The sequence below is a fragment of the Bos javanicus genome, chromosome 8 (assembly GCF_032452875.1).
Source record: "Bos javanicus breed banteng chromosome 8, ARS-OSU_banteng_1.0, whole genome shotgun sequence".
In the NCBI taxonomy this organism is placed as follows: domain Eukaryota; kingdom Metazoa; phylum Chordata; class Mammalia; order Artiodactyla; family Bovidae; genus Bos; species Bos javanicus.
In genome coordinates this window covers 75,990,141-76,005,035 of record NC_083875.1, presented here as the reverse complement: position 1 = coordinate 76,005,035, position 14,895 = coordinate 75,990,141, and the positions used below count along the sequence as shown (strand labels likewise).

The 14,895-nt window shown below is 51.9% G+C and overlaps 2 protein-coding genes across 8 annotated transcripts in view; one reads left to right on the top strand and one right to left on the bottom strand.

Moving 5' to 3' along the window:
- UBAP2 (ubiquitin associated protein 2) overlaps positions 1 to 10,223 on the top strand; it is a 119,337-nt gene extending 109,114 nt beyond the window's left edge. For all 7 annotated transcript variants that reach the window (XM_061425945.1, XM_061425943.1, XM_061425942.1 and 4 more), the window contains 10 exons: positions 4,198 to 4,393; positions 4,955 to 5,046; positions 5,309 to 5,356; positions 7,640 to 7,718; positions 7,931 to 8,136; positions 8,405 to 8,504; positions 8,587 to 8,694; positions 8,853 to 8,920; positions 9,003 to 9,194; positions 9,291 to 10,223. In XM_061425945.1, coding sequence (XP_061281929.1) covers positions 4,198 to 4,393; positions 4,955 to 5,046; positions 5,309 to 5,356; positions 7,640 to 7,718; positions 7,931 to 8,136; positions 8,405 to 8,504; positions 8,587 to 8,694; positions 8,853 to 8,920; positions 9,003 to 9,194; positions 9,291 to 9,386 — 1,185 coding nt within the window. In that variant the 3' untranslated portion in view covers positions 9,387 to 10,223. The remainder of the gene's footprint in view (positions 1 to 4,197; positions 4,394 to 4,954; positions 5,047 to 5,308; positions 5,357 to 7,639; positions 7,719 to 7,930; positions 8,137 to 8,404; positions 8,505 to 8,586; positions 8,695 to 8,852; positions 8,921 to 9,002; positions 9,195 to 9,290) is intronic.
- A 1,192-nt stretch (positions 10,224 to 11,415) lies between these two features.
- The window catches only part of UBE2R2 (ubiquitin conjugating enzyme E2 R2), a 97,226-nt gene continuing 93,746 nt past the window's right edge, over positions 11,416 to 14,895 (bottom strand). Inside the window, exon 5 of the mRNA XM_061425950.1 lies at positions 11,416 to 14,653. Coding sequence (XP_061281934.1) covers positions 14,434 to 14,653 — 220 coding nt within the window. The 3' untranslated portion in view covers positions 11,416 to 14,433. The remainder of the gene's footprint in view (positions 14,654 to 14,895) is intronic.

Here is a 14,895-nt window from a genome sequence, read left to right as displayed (position 1 = left end):
TAGCTGGCTTGGGGCCTAGGCTTGGGCAGGGTGGGGGGAGGCTGTGGTTTGTGAATCCGAATATCCGGATACTCTAATCACTTGGCTGTGATGTCTCATCTAGGTTCATGGTTTGAACGGATAATTTCCTAGGCCCCACGGAGGACATGTGGTTCATGCCTCTGTGGTGAAATCAGTTCTCCAGACCTGATACGATGGGCAGGGCTGTTGGGTGGTGAATTTGTTTCCCAGAATTCACTATTCATTCTAGGAGACCTTTCTGCCTGGCAGGGTTGGTTTTATTTTCTGGGACTTCTTTGCAAGCTTTTTAGAGGAAAGTCGACTTGTTGCTAACTTCTGCTTGGCACCTATTGCATGTCATGTCTGACTCTCTGTGACCCCGTGGACTGGGCTGTGCTAAAAGTCCAGTTTTATCAAGAGCAATGCTTCTGGAGAACACTCTGGTACTTTGTGAAGGGAAAGGAAGAGTCTTTGAGACGGACAGATGGTCCAGCCAGTGTTACCGCATCCAGTGTGTGTGGTCATGGGGCCTTCACTCCCGCCAGCTCAGGCCGTCTTCTCCAGCTCAGGGGTGGGGGCTTTGGGAAGGTCCTGTTGCAGAAGCATGTGTGGAGCGTAGAGAGGCAAGAATAGAAGTGCGGGCAGGGTGCCAGCTGGGGAGGTCCCGATGTGTTGAAGGGTGACCCTAGATCATGGTTACGGAAGTCTCGGCATCTAAGCTTGAAGCTGGGAGCATGGTCTCGGGGCTCAGTCTACACTGTGGGATGAGGCAGCGTAGGGGGTGGAGACAGTTCCAAAAGCTGGGAGAGATTGGAACATGGAAGGAAAGGCTCCAGGAAAGAACCAAGTGCCCCCTCCCAGGAGACAGCAGGCTTCCACAAGGTGGGAGTAGGTGGTCTTCAAGCAGGGAGGGAAGTTTTGGGCCCAGGTGAATGGGGGAGTTGGGAAATTGGCAAATTAGTTTCTTCTGAAGAAGACGTCAAATCTTTTGCCGTAGAATGAAGTGGTGGAAAAGGTTCAGTCCTGTCTTTCATCAGTATCTGGCCAACATTGTGGCATCCCTATTCTAGCTTAAGTGAAATCGGTTTATACGTAATTCTTTGCTTGAAACACACAGATCACTGTCTTCCTAGCAGAGATTGGTGTGACTGTCTCTGTCCTTGGAGTAAGCTGCCTGCCCACCACCTATGCCTTGTGTTTGGCCAGTGGGTGCCCTGCGATGTCCCCTTTGTGAGCGCTGGCCTCCCATCCTGGGCGCTGTTGCTCTCGTGGTCCGCTGCACCCTGTCTTGGCAGGAACTGTGTCATACGGTCCCAGTGGCCGCCACCAGAACTGCCTCGTGCAGTTGCTAAGGTGGTCACTGAGTCACAGGACTCAGTAACAAAAGACGTAAAAGACACACACACTGAAAAGCTTTTGTCTCTTTTCTGCTTGGCTTTGCCCCTTTTCCTATTATTTTCTTGATCTTCTAGACTTTGTTTTCTTAACCTGTCAAATGCGTACACGGTCATTTTCCTTTCTGCTCTTTTCCTTGTCCTGTAATGTAAATAGGAACATTCTATACAGTTCCCTATATCTTTCCCCCTCACTCAACAGTGTATCTTTAGGAGGTTTCTGTGTTGGATCAGAGTTCTTTGTTCTTTTTTCACAGCTCTGCTGCATTGGATTATTTAGTAGTCCTCCTCTGATGGAACTTGAGGGCCATTTTCAGTTTTGATATCCCAGAAATATTGCGGGTTTGGTTCTAGACCACTGCTATAAAGTGAATAATGTGGGAGAGTCGGTCGCAGAAATCTTTTGATTTTTTTAGTGCATAGAAGTTTTGTTCACACTCTAGTCTATTATGTGTGCAATAACATTATGTCCAAAAAATACAACATATTCATCTTTTTTTCCTTCTGCCTTGCTGCAGTAACATTACGTCTAAAAAATACAACATATTTTTCTTTTTCACTCACTGATCCTGTGGCATGCAAGATCTTAATTCCCCAACCAGAAATCCAACCCATGACCCCTGCAGTGGAAGCATGGGGGTTTTCACCAGCAGACTGCCAGGGAAGTCCCCCAATATAAGTATCTTAGTTAGTAAATACATTAGCTAAAAATGCCGGCTATCACCTGAGCCTTCGAGCAGGTTGTAATCTTTTTGCATTTGTAACGTCAGAGGTCACTGATCATCATAACAAATATTATGAAAAGTTTTGAAATATTGTGAGAATTACTAAAATGTGACACAGAGACGAAAAGTAAGCCAGCGCTGTTGGAAAATTGGCACCAATAGACCTGCTTGACCCCCCAGTTGCCTTGGACCTTCACTTTGTAGGAAACGCAGTATCTGCAAAGCACAAGAACGAGAGACGGAGCTGTGCAGACAGTGGTGTACAGCCTTCTGCACACGCTGTGTCTGCAGGATAGACTCCGGGGTGGAATTGCAGGCATCTGTCATGTTACACACATGGCTCTGCGTAGTGATTTCAGCCCACGTACCTCTCATTGGCAAACAGTGACGTGTCTTCTTTCTCCACTGCCTCCTAAAATGATGTTACCAAATATTTGTATTTTTCTAATGTGTTAATAGAAGAATGACCTGTCAGTATAGTGTTTAACTGAAAGAGCTTGAACATCTATTTTATACATTGGTAAACCATTACATTTCCTTTTGGCTGAGATGTTTACATTTTTCTGTCCAGTCTGTGGTATTTATTTCTATAGTTGGGAGACTAGTAAGTAGCCCTTTGTGATGGGAAGTGCAAATATTTTTCCTAGGTTTGTTGTTTTAGAAATCGTTCTGACTTTTAAATAGTCAGGTATATCATAATCTGTTAGAGCCAGGTCTCTCCCACTTTGTAAAGGATCTCGTCTTTTCTCCTGCCCCTCGTGATCTGTGGAAGGTGTGGTCAGCTGTGCTCTCCTGGGCCCATCTGGAGAGCTGAGTGACGGCCCCATTACATGGACTAAGCGGGCCAGCAGCTTGTCTTCTTCACGGATTCGAGAGGTGGAAGGGCAGATTCAGGGACCCTTTCAGGGCCCACTCAAGGCAGGAGAGGCTCTCTGGATGACTCCTGAGTGCCTATGGATTCCCCCCACTCCCCACACTGCCAGTGTTTTTTTTTTAATCCTGTGGTTGAAAGGTTGGGTGGCCAGTGACATCACAGTGCAGTGGTCAGAGCTGTTTCTGACTCTGGCTGGTGTCCTTGGGTGGATGCTGGGCTCTGTGCAGGGGATCGTGAAGTGTGGGTAGTGGGCAGCCTCAGCCCCACTCTGGGCCCTTCTCTGGCTGGTCTGTCTCTCCATCTCGGTAGAAGGGGCAGAAGTCCTGGGGAGCCCCAGGAGACCAGAATTTTCGGAGTCTGCACTTGCTGAACCGGATCTGGTTGCTAGTGCCTGGGCGGGCAGGGCAGCCTGTGGGGCTGGGGCCTGCACAGTCGTCTGGGCCCTGGAAGACAGTGCATGGTGTCCCTTCTCCTGGTCTTTCCTGTTCTTCAGCTTCGCGTCAGTTTCCCGGCTTCTTTGTGGTGCACACGTTCAGTCTTACAGAACCTTTTCTTCTGTCTTCGGCCCTCACTTTGCCCAACCAGGTGTATCTCGTCTAGCCTCCTCTCAACCCTCGAAACCCTTTTTGCCACCTTGGTACTGGCAGCTGGGTGGGGCCCTTGGCTCTCAGGCTCTTCAAAGCTTTCGCTGGGCTTTGCCCTTCTTTCCTTGGTGGCTCTTCTCGGGCAGGCCTAGGGCCGGGCCATGCCCTTCCTGGTGTAGACCCTGAGGACCTACAGAATATCCTCACATGCTGGAGCAAAGGCCACCTGCAGCTTCAGGTCAGAGGTGCCCAGGAGGCCTTGCCTTGGGCTGGGCTGCCGTGGCCCGGGCTCCACCCTCCTGTTTTATGAGGTGGGTTGTCACCTCCTGTTGAGATTCTCTGTGTTCATCTATAAACTAAGGTTTACTTGAGGTTTCTGTGCCTGTTTCAGTTACCAGAGCATGAGCAACTTGAGCGATTTTTAGGAGGATTTTTGGTCATAAATCTCAGTTGTGGTGGTCAGATACTCAGCTGACCAGTTGTGTCCCCATGGCTTCAGTGAGGGGCCAGGGCGAGCACACAGGTCAGCCTAAGGCCGTGGGCGCACAGCCCAGGCCAGTCCTCGTGCATTCTCTGCTCTGCCCCTAGATCCATGTGCCCTGGCTTTTCTGTTTTGCCAGCACGCCAGCGTGGACAGCGCCCCTTCCCTACAGCCCTCGGCCACCTTCTCAACGGCAGCAACTTCAGCCTCGAGCGCCGTGTCCTCAGGGCTCAGCTTGCCGAGCGGCATGAACACAGTCAGCAGCCTGTGCCTGGGCAATGCCCCCGGGAGTGCCCCCAGCAGCAGCGCCAGGGCTGCGCCTTTGATGACCTCAGGTGTGTTCCCGTGGCCTGGCCAGCCCTCCTCCCCCCGTCAAGAGTATAGCCTGGCTTCCTGGGAGCAGGCCCCGGTGAGCAGCCATGGGGGTTCACGGGCATTGAAAGCGCACAGCTGTGTCCGGCTCTGCCCCTACGGGCTTCTCTGTCCCACTGACCTCCTGAGGCCTGGTTCTTCCAGAGCTGGGATTGGGGTGGGGGCCAGATCCTGGCTGATGGTGAAATCGGTTTTGCGGGGGAGGATGCTCCCTGGACAGGATTCCCGGCAGCCTTTCTGCTTGGAGCGCTCCGTTCTTTTCTGTCCTTGCTCATCCCTGCAGCTGAGGTGACGGGGCAGCTCTCATGGGCTGCTCCTGGTCACTTTGTGTGACTGCCCATCAGCCAGACCTGGGCAGGCTGTGTGGGCCCAGCCAACTGTGGTTTGCTAGCAGGTCACCCCCTGTGGCCCAGCCTGTCCCTGTCCTGGGGCTACCCGGTCTGCTGCGTTCTGCTGTGCCCCAGTAGCTGAGGAATTGTACTCGTGTGGGGGCCACGTCACTCCATTTGATTTTTGCCCTCCAGGCAAAGCGCCCCCTAACCTGCCCCAGGGGGTGCCTCCCCTGCTGCACAACCAGTACCTCGTGGGCCCCGGAGGACTGCTTCCTGCCTACCCGGTGAGCACACCCGGCTCCCCTCAGCCCAGCTGGCCTTGGGCGGTCTTGAGTTGCCTCCGCTCCCCCTGAGGGCAGCTCTGCCCTTAGACCCTGGGCCCTTCTCTAGCTGGACTCAGTCAAGGCGGGGCGTCTGCCCACAGCAGCTCATCCCCGTCTCCTTCCTGCACGTGTCCTCCGCCTCCAGCCTTGTTTTTGGCCCCATGTGGGCCGGGGTCCCCAGGGGTGGCGTGTGGTCTCTCACAGCTTTTGTGTCCTCACGCAGATTTACGGCTATGATGAGCTCCAGATGCTGCAGTCACGGCTGCCAATGGTGAGTGGGGTTTGGGTGAGGCTGGGAGGCTTCAGGCTCTGAGTCTCACGCATCCCACCTGCTGTCTGGCCTTCAGGACACATCCCACCTGAGGACGCCCTCAGCACGCAGCCGGGAAAGCTGCTGTGATGGTGCTGCTGGTGCAGCTGTAGCCTGGGGACCTTGAAGTTCTTTGGCACCTGGGGCCCCAGTAGGCAGTTTCTCTAGCAAATGTGGGTCCTTCTCTTCCCTTAAGCCTCCTCCCATTAAAAAATAAAACAACCGACCAGGACATGGGGTTACTTGTCTGCCCCTAGGCTTTTAATAAAGTCCTGTCCTTCAAAGTGCCATCCATCTAGTGTCTGGCTTCTGCAGTGGCCATCAGTGATGGCAGCGTTGTTCTTTGGAGTGAGTGGCTGGAGCAGACAGTCTTGAAGGGCCCTTCCAGGTTTAGCCTGCCATCTGTTTGTAAGATTGCTGGCCCTGGGATCTCTCTGATTGCTGAGGTCAGTGTTGCCTGTTTTGGCCCTTGCTCCCAGGACGAGGCACTGGGCCTTCTCTGGGATGTGGCCGCATGAACAGGACGCAGTGCAGGAGTGGGACGTAAGGAGGCATGCACCCTGCCTCGACAGCCTGCAGGCTCCTATCCTGCCGCTTCCTTCTTGGTCTGCTGTTTAGCAGACTCCTGATCATTTTCAGCAGTCTGGGGCATCTGTCACATTGTCAGAGAGTAATAGCTATTTGGACACTGATACCAGCTCTGTTGGGCACAGGCTTTCCTTTTCCCCAAGTGAAGGTGAGGTGTCCTTTGTCAGACTGAAGACTGGAGTGGAGGGCCCCCCGCCCCGGCCCCTCTTCGTGCAGGGCAGCAAGGTGGCCTCCACAAGTAGTGTTGCCCGCTCTGGGCTGACCGCAGAGAGCTCAGGGAGCTGTGGGCACCGGGCCCAGTGGCTGAAGCTTGTTTCTCTTGGGAGACTCTTTCATCTGCTGGAGTATTTCCAGAGGCTTGTAGCTGGGCTGCTCTTCCCCAGGGTGCAAACCAGCAGCCACTGCAAACCCATACTACTGCCCGAGGGCCTGTGGGGCTTTCTGCCCACATCCCTGGAGGGCCCAGGAAGGTATTGAGGATGTACTGGCAGATTTCTATGGTGTAAAACAGAACTCAGGGTCTCTGGGGATGCCTTAAGCCCTAGGCTTTGCAGGGAAACAAGGAAGCGCGACCCAGGTCCTCCTGACACTCAGGAAACCTCGCAGCCCCAGGGCCTCAGAGGTGGAATGTGGGAGCTGGTTCTGAAAGACGAGTCTGTGGTGGTGCCTGGTTGGGCCCCTCAGAGTGACTTGGTGGGATTCCAGGCCCGGGGGTCGTCCTGCTTCATACTCTGTTCATCTTTCTGTGCCTTAGAGGAAACCACTTGTGAGCCTGTCTTTGGAGACAGGGGTCGTTTCCTATTGTGCTCGTTTCCACCTTGGGGTTTTCCTCCGTGAAGGAGTAGCCCCCTTGGGCTTCCTGCAGGCCGGTCCCCACTTGAACCCTGCCAGCTGTGCTTCCCTAGCAGCCCTCCTCTCAGGCATTTTATGTCACAGGTGGATGCTGGTGAGGGTCATGGGCCAAATGAATTCCAGTGCCTTCTCCAGTGAGAGGGACTCTAAGGGACAGCTAGGAAAGTTACCTGGACAAGTAGAAACCTGAGGAGGAGGAGGAGCCTCAAGGGTTTAACAGGTCAGGGCAGCAATTACCAGTAGGCACACGTCAGTCCTGAGCTAGGAGACCAGCCCTCTACCCAAACAGCCCTGACGCTGCACAAGAGCTGGGAGAAGTGTGTGTGCAGAGGTGAGACACAGTGAAGCCCCGTGGAGAAGGGGAGGCCTGCCCTGCCCCTTACTACCCAGGGCTTGCCAGGCCTCGACATACTGCACCTGGGGCCTCTGAGCCGAGGGGAAGCCCTCCTGCTTTCCTCGTGGGCAGCAGTCTCCCAGAAAAGCACCCACACCCTCTGGATCCACTTTGGCTTCATTGCCAGGAAATCTCCCAAGAAATCCATAGCATCGTCAGCCCAGGAAGATGTGTGTGATTGGGATCCAGTGGCTCTGCCCCTGAAGGCTGAGGGACTGGTCAGTGTGTCTACATGCTATGTGGCTGCCACAACTCTGAAGGGCACCGTTTGTTTTGAATTTTCCGAGTGCTGCCCTCTGGTGGTCCAGTCAGGAACGTGGCCTTCCCTGGAGTACCCAGCTGCCTGCAAGGCCCTCTGTCCTAGGAGTGGGTGAAGCCATTCTGCTGACCGAGTCTCTGGTCTCTCCTAGGATTACTATGGGATCCCTTTCGCTACACCCCCAGCCCTCGCCAATCGAGATGGGAGCCTCACTAATAACCCGTATTCAGGTTAGTCGTCTTCAGGGGGTTAGGAGTAGGGGCTGCTCAAAGGACTGGCCTGTGACCCATCCCAGGAGCCTGGAAACAAACGGAAGGGCTGCAGAGACCTGCCAGCTTCCTGTTGTTGAGCCAGCCCTGTTCCTATTTGCAGGGGCCTGTCTGACTTTTTCCTCCTGCTGGGATGAAGGGTGGGGACTGCATCAGTGCCCCTGTTCCCCTAGGTGATGTCACCAAGTTTGGCCGAGGTGACTCTGCGTCCCCTGCACCCCCCACCACCCTGGCTCAGCCACAGCAGAGCCAGTCCCAGGCCCACCACACGGCTCAGCAGCCCTTTCTGAGTCCCGCCCTGCCGCCTGGCTACAGCTACACTGGCCTCCCCTACTACACAGGCGTGCCCAGTGCCTTCCAGTATGGGCCCACCATGTTTGTGAGTATCGGTGGGGGTGTTCCTCCAGCTCCAGGGAGCAGAAGCAGGGAGGGGGGGACAGGTCCCCACTCGGGCTCACCTGGCCTTGAAGAATGGGTCAAGGCTGGGGGCGATGTTCCTGTTTCATCTGCTTGGAGACCTAGCAGGCATGGCACTAGTAAAGACACATCCCTGGTGGTGGTGCCACCTGCTGCCCGAGGCTGAGCTGGGGCGACCTGCTCCCCTCACTCTGTTCTCCACTAATGCCTCCTGCTTGTCCCTCCCCCAGGTCCCTCCGGCCTCAGCCAAGCAGCATGGTGTGAGCCTCAGCACCCCCAGCACCCCTTTCCAGCAGGCCAGCGGTTACGGCCAGCACAGCTACGGCACAGGTGAGGGTGCTCCCAGCCCAGAGAGGCACGGGCAGGACTGGCTCACCGAGCTCACACACGCCTCTTGTCCCCGCCATGCTAGGTTATGACGACCTGACCCCGGGCACCGCAGCCGGAGACTACAGCAAGGGTGGCTATGGTGGATCATCACAGACACAGAACAAGGCTGCAAGCTCTGGGCCTGGCAAAGGTAGCATCACCCCCTTACGTCCAGGATTGAGGCCCAAAGCAGTTGTCTGCCACCCTGACTCCTTCTCAGGCGAGGCCGTCCCAGAGGGCCCCTGGAGGTTGGGGAGACTGGAGCTGGGCCCTGCTGCTATGGGAACCACCCACCGCTTTCCCTTCCAGGAGTGTCGGCGACTTCGAGCACCTCTGGCCTCCCTGATATGACCGGGTCTGTCTACAACAAGACTCAGGTGAGGGGGGCCTGGCGCTGAGGGGCCAGGCTGGGGCAGCTGCCGCCCGGCTGGCCCTCACTGTTGTCTCTCTGCCCTGCAGACGTTTGACAAGCAGGGATTTCATGCAGGGACTCCACCCCCGTTCGGCCTGCCCTCGGCCTTGGGCTCCACCGGGCCCCTGGCCCCTGGAGCGGCGCCCGGGTACGCGCCCCCGCCGTTCCTGCACATCCTGCCGGCCCACCAGCAGGCTCCCTCGCAGCTGCTGCACCACCATCTTCCGCAGGATGCTCAGGTGAGCTGTCGGAGGCAGAGGCCACCTGGCCCTGTACACCCAGGTTGGGGTTGATGGTGGTCCGCTTCAGCCTTGACCGCCTTCTCTCCTCCTCAGAGTGGCTCCGGTCAGCGCAACCAGCCCAGCTCACTGCAGCCCAAGTCGCAAGCCTCCAAACCTGCCTACGGCAACTCTCCATACTGGACAAACTGAACCCTGAGCGGGGCAAGCGGGGCAAGCGGGGCGGGCTGGGCGGGCTTTCCCTGGGGAGGAGAAAACACATGGAGCCCATTTCTCTGGGAGCCCGGCGCCCTTTCCTAGAATTCCTGAGACATGTAACTGTGTCAGCCGAGCCTCTGTGGGGGAGCCTGCCTCCCAGACTCGCTATTGTATGTAATGTATTTATGTATGTATTTGTAAATGTGATACAAGTCTTAGGGGAGTGGGGAGCAGCTGCTACTCTCCCCACTGAAGCCCCTTCTTGCTGTAGCAAAAGAAGCCCCCCTCCCCTCTGCCTCAGGCCTTCTCCCTAGCCCCCTGCACGGGCAGTGTCTGGAGGGGCTGGCTTAGGGCAGTTTGGATACTAGGGTCTGGTACCAATGAAGAATCACGATTTATCTCCCTTGTAAACCATCATTTGAGTTTTTGTCCCTGTGTAATTACTTTCTCCCTCACTTTTTGAGAAACTGGTCCTTCTGTCATTTGTCATGTTCCCCTCCCTCCAAATCTTGATCTGGGAATAGCAGAGATATATCCCCCACCCAACATGAAAGTGGCACCTATTTGTCTCCATAGAGAGCAGGGGCGTCTGGTTTTGTCCCCAGACTTGCCTTCCTCTGGCTGACCATTCTTAATTCTGAATTTGCGCTCAGACAGTCAGCCAGTCAGCTCCCCCCTTAAAAAAAAAAAAAATCAGAAATGTTTTCATTTCGGTGAGAGCACATCTTCAGCAAAGGCTCCTCTATTCCAGTTGTCCTGAACCAGGAGGGTGACTATTTCGGAGGTTTTCTCTTTTGCCCAAACTCCACCTAATAAAGTTCTGAGAGCATGCTTGGTCTCTTGTATGGTGTGACTGAAGGGAGGGCTCAGGGCAGAGGTGTCTTCATTACAGTGCCGGGTACCCTGGACTTCACAGGGTTGAAGCAGAACTCAATGTCTTATAGTAAGAGGTCATCAGGGCTTCAGTGGGTATTTGGGTATTACAGGGAGATGGCAAAGGTAAAGGATACAGCTGACAAGGTAGCTAACCCCCCTGACATCGCACAGACATTGCCCATTACCTTTGCTTTGCTTGCAACTCTGTAACAGACCTAGGGGACAAGCAGGGTAATTTGTTTTCCAACCAAAGTTAAGAGCTGAGTTCTTAAGTTCTTTAGTTCTTAGTTCTAGGCCTGTGAGAGAGTTTGAATAATTAAGCTGTCTGTCCTTTGCTTTTCATCAGCCAAATGCCATCTTGACTGATAGCTGTAACAAGTCAGTCAAAGTGCTGTGAAGTTGGTAAGTGGGTCCTGAGCTAAATTGCTCTACAAGGTCCCAAGGATTGCTCTACAAGGTCCCAAGGAACTATTCACCTGAGGCCAGGAGTCTGACTTCCCTTAAGCTCCTCCCTCTTGATTCCAGGCCACCAGTGCAGAAGGAACCGGGGCCATAAAACTATCCATGTGTCTTGCCAGGAGGCAAATCTCCATGCTTGTCGAGGCATAGATGTAGTTCAACCTGGCAGCTAGTTCAGGGCCCTGAGGTGTTTCCCAGAGCATTACATTATAGCGTCTGGTTTCAGGTCAGCAGGCTGGATGGGAACCAGCCCGGGGGCACAGTCCTCATTTCCGCTGCTTTTGACCTCTAAAATCAACGGTCATTCGTCAGATATGTTGAGCACTGCTGGCTGGCTTAAAAGGTTAAGTGTCCACAACTGAAACTTATCACTATCATGGCACCTATTGCCTCCTAATCACTGATTTTAACAGCAGGAAGTTAAGATGACAAGCGACAAGAAAAACAAAAAACTTGCCTAAGGAGGGCAGTGGAGCACCCGTCCGTCAGTCATCGACCTACTTGTACCAGCAGATTGTGCCCTATTTCAGAATTAAGGTTAACATGTCTTTAGTAACCTTTCTTAAACTAGTAAGGATTTGTTTGTTTTTTTTTTTTTTAATTTTTCAGCTGAGTCCTGTGTATAATCTGGAACACAGGAAGTATTAAGATCACCTTTTAACACACAAAAAAGAAAAGGGTCATTCCATGGGGAAGTAGCAATACAGGTATATTTTATTTCACATTTTATTAGTAGACAGATGGGCAGAAAAAGACAAAAATAAACCACTAAAGGGGAAGTTGAACACAAAATGCATCAGATAATCTTTTCTCATAAGTTAAACTGAAGAAAAACATCTACAATTTCAGCTAAGAAAACTATTAAAGTCAGGTGTGTCCTGCTGGTTTCAGAAGAGTTGAAAATTGCATCTGAATCTTTGTAAATGTAAACCTTTTTTTAAAAATCAGGATGGGGGTGGGGTGGGGTGGAGGGTTAATTTTCAATGGAGAACTACACATTTTCCCCTTCAATCACTTACTATGTATTTTCCAAACGTAAGGAAACCAGCAAATAAAGAAGCAAATAATTACCAGGAAAGAAGAAGGGACTACAAAAAAGTTTGGCTAACAGAAAAGAACTCTGGAATGATGTGAAATGAAAGTGGGGAAGACTGTGAGAAGCAACAACAAAATCACGATGATACACTTTGTCCACCCAGCCTCAAAATACACAGACCTGAAGAGCATCCAGAGGCCTCCGCTAGAACCTGAAGGAACCTCAAATTGCAGGGTGGTTTCTGAATTCATGTTACACCAAACAGCACAACTGTACTCCCAAGTTTGCGGCCTGAGCCCGAGATCTCCACTCCCAAAGGCAACCACATGCTCAAGGTCTCCTGTGTCTGGTGTTCTCAGGACAGAGCTCTGGAACCAGCACCTGGGTTTACAAGTCAGAGCTATCCGAACGTCCACCTTCTAGCAATTCTGGCAAATCAACACACACCCCAGTCTTTTCTGGAATTGATTGTACTCTCATCAGTGGCAAACCTAGCCCTCAAAAGTAAACCCCAAAGGGCTAAGAGGTACAACCTCCACCTGGCTCTCTGGCTCCCTGAGTCAATGTGCAACAGAGGCCACAGGGCCTAATGGGACAGCACCTCCCACAATGCCAAAGTGTCTGGCCTGCCCTGGGAGAGAAATGCTTCAGCAGGAAGGGGAAAGGCTTAGTTTTAAGGTTCCAAGAGTAAGACCAAGCTACTGGCTGTAAACGTGGGGGGCGGGGGTGGGGTGTGTGTGTGTGTGTAGTAGTGGAGGGTGAGAGTACACGTGGGGCGTAAAAAGCTACTTTCAGCGTCACTATTCATCACAAGAGAGCTGCTTTGTTTTCTGAATCTGACCACAGTTGTTGATTCAGAGGTGCAGGTAGCCCCACGGAGTTTGGACAGATTCTGGGACCAGGCTCAACATTGTCCCACATGAACCTTAGCATGTTTAACGTTCCCGATTTAATACTAGACCAAACCTAAGATTCCAAAGAGGGCTGCTGGGAATTAGTCAGCAAATGTTTGGAGAGTCTGAAGAGCGAATGAAAACCCTGAGATCAGAAAGGAAGGAGGAACTAAGGACCTAAGCATCACTTACTCTGTCCTAGGATCCATCCTACCCCTGTCCCTCATCAACCCTTTCATTCTTTCTGAGCTGTACGATCTGAAGAAAAGGAGTTGATGCTAGCGCACAGGGATCTGAAGTAAGTTCATAGCGGTATTTTTCCCACTGAAAAGAACACTGCCCTCTTACGCACTGGCCCGCCCCCACAAGAAACAAAAATCATCGCCACGTACAGAAGTCCCTGGTTGGTGAAGGCTGATGGAACTTGATATTGATTGAAGTAACACACGATCGGCACAAGGGAAATCAAAGCTGCAGTAATTGTGCGGCAGGAAGATGTAGTGTTGCCTGGACACTGCCTGCAGCCAACTCCCCTGGCCCTGCCAGAAGAGACAAAGCAGCTCAGGGGAAAGCTCCATGCACAACTTCTGCTTGTACTCCGCAGCCCGAGTACATCAAAAGGAGACAAAAGTCGGGGTCACATCCAATGAGGAAAGCGGGAACCAGTCACTCAGGTCTCACATATATCCACAGTTACCACTATCAGTATAAGCAGCTCAATGAAAACCAAAATCTTAAACACATGCACCTAGTATTAATACTGAGTAATTAAAACCTCGCTACTTAAAAAAAAATGCTCGTGAGAGTGTATCTTTCAGGGAAAGGCTGTGTTACATATATGAAACAGATGTTTTCTCTCCCAACAGTGGTCACCAGCAGTTTGACTTTCCCCCAGCAGCATCAACCAAAACTGGCATAGTGATTTTAAATCTCTGTTCCCATCACTAAGTCTCCACACACTCACGCTAATCCCCCCTCTCTCCCCCCACTCCCTGGGGGGCAAAAATAACTCTGCCTTCAAAATAAATAGCAATCAGTTCTATGTAAAGTATGAATATTTATTTCAGGGTTTAGATCCCAATTTCAAAAAAACAAAATCTGATTCCTCTCTTCTGTGTGAGGAGGAGGATTTCCTGGAGGCTGACGGTTCTGTGCCCTTAGGAACATGTCTCATCAGGTTCAGAACAAAGTCCCTGACGCCCACTGTACCCCAGCCTTAAGAAACAAAACTCACCATCATGGGGCTGAACAAATGCACACACACGTAAATGAGCAGCTAAACCTTGGCAAATCTGCTTAAAAAAAAAAAAAAAGTTTGTTTTCTGGGGGTTTTGTGGTTGTTTTCTTTTGCTACCCAGCATATGCAGCACTTGTGAACTCCCAATGGGTTCCCAGCTTTAAACACATTAAACGTCTTGGTGAAAGACTAATTCTTCAAGAATCTAAAAATGGACCAAACGTGTTTTGCTGTGAACGCTTTGTAGAGACGAAGTGAGGCGAGTTTGGATTTAAAGAAAGGGGAAAAAAAAGAATCAATACAGTGATGGAAGGGTAAAGAATGCAAGAATTCAGACATTCTGTGGAGGACTACTTTCTCTCCATTAAGAGGTCCGTAAAAAGGAGCAAACTGAGATCCATAAGGGGATCAGCAGGAGCCGTGTTTGTTTTCCCCACCCCCGTGATAGCTTTTTGCTGAGGGGCCACTGCTAGGTCCCCACTTGCTCCCCTCCCTTTGGCCTGAGACGGCAGGGCAGTACAGGGGCCTTGAAGGAGCACGTCACGACTCCTCATTTCCAGAATCGTCATCATCGTAACAGTCGGCATCTTCCTCCTCCTCATCTTCATCATCAATGTCATCGTCGTACAAGTCGTCATAAAGCAAATCTGAGCTGTTGTCATTGGAAGGCACTTTAGTTTTGATGCAGTATTCCGCCAGGGTCGTAGGGACCTTCACTCCATCCTTTTCTGCTTCGGCTTTAGTGGCTGACACCTGTTTCCTGAAGACAGGATAGTTTATGTAAGTCTCTGGAACATGGATTTATAATTGGCCAAAATAATCCAAACATCTTTGTGACTTGGGGTTTTGAACTTTAGAACCTGTCTACTTAAAAGCATCTTTGACAAATACCCTCTACTACACCAGAAGTTCCAGCCCATCAGGTACCCGTCTGAAGGATAATGACCCTTCTGAAGGGTGTTTGAAGCCATGGATCTCAAATACTGGTTAGCTGGAAATCAC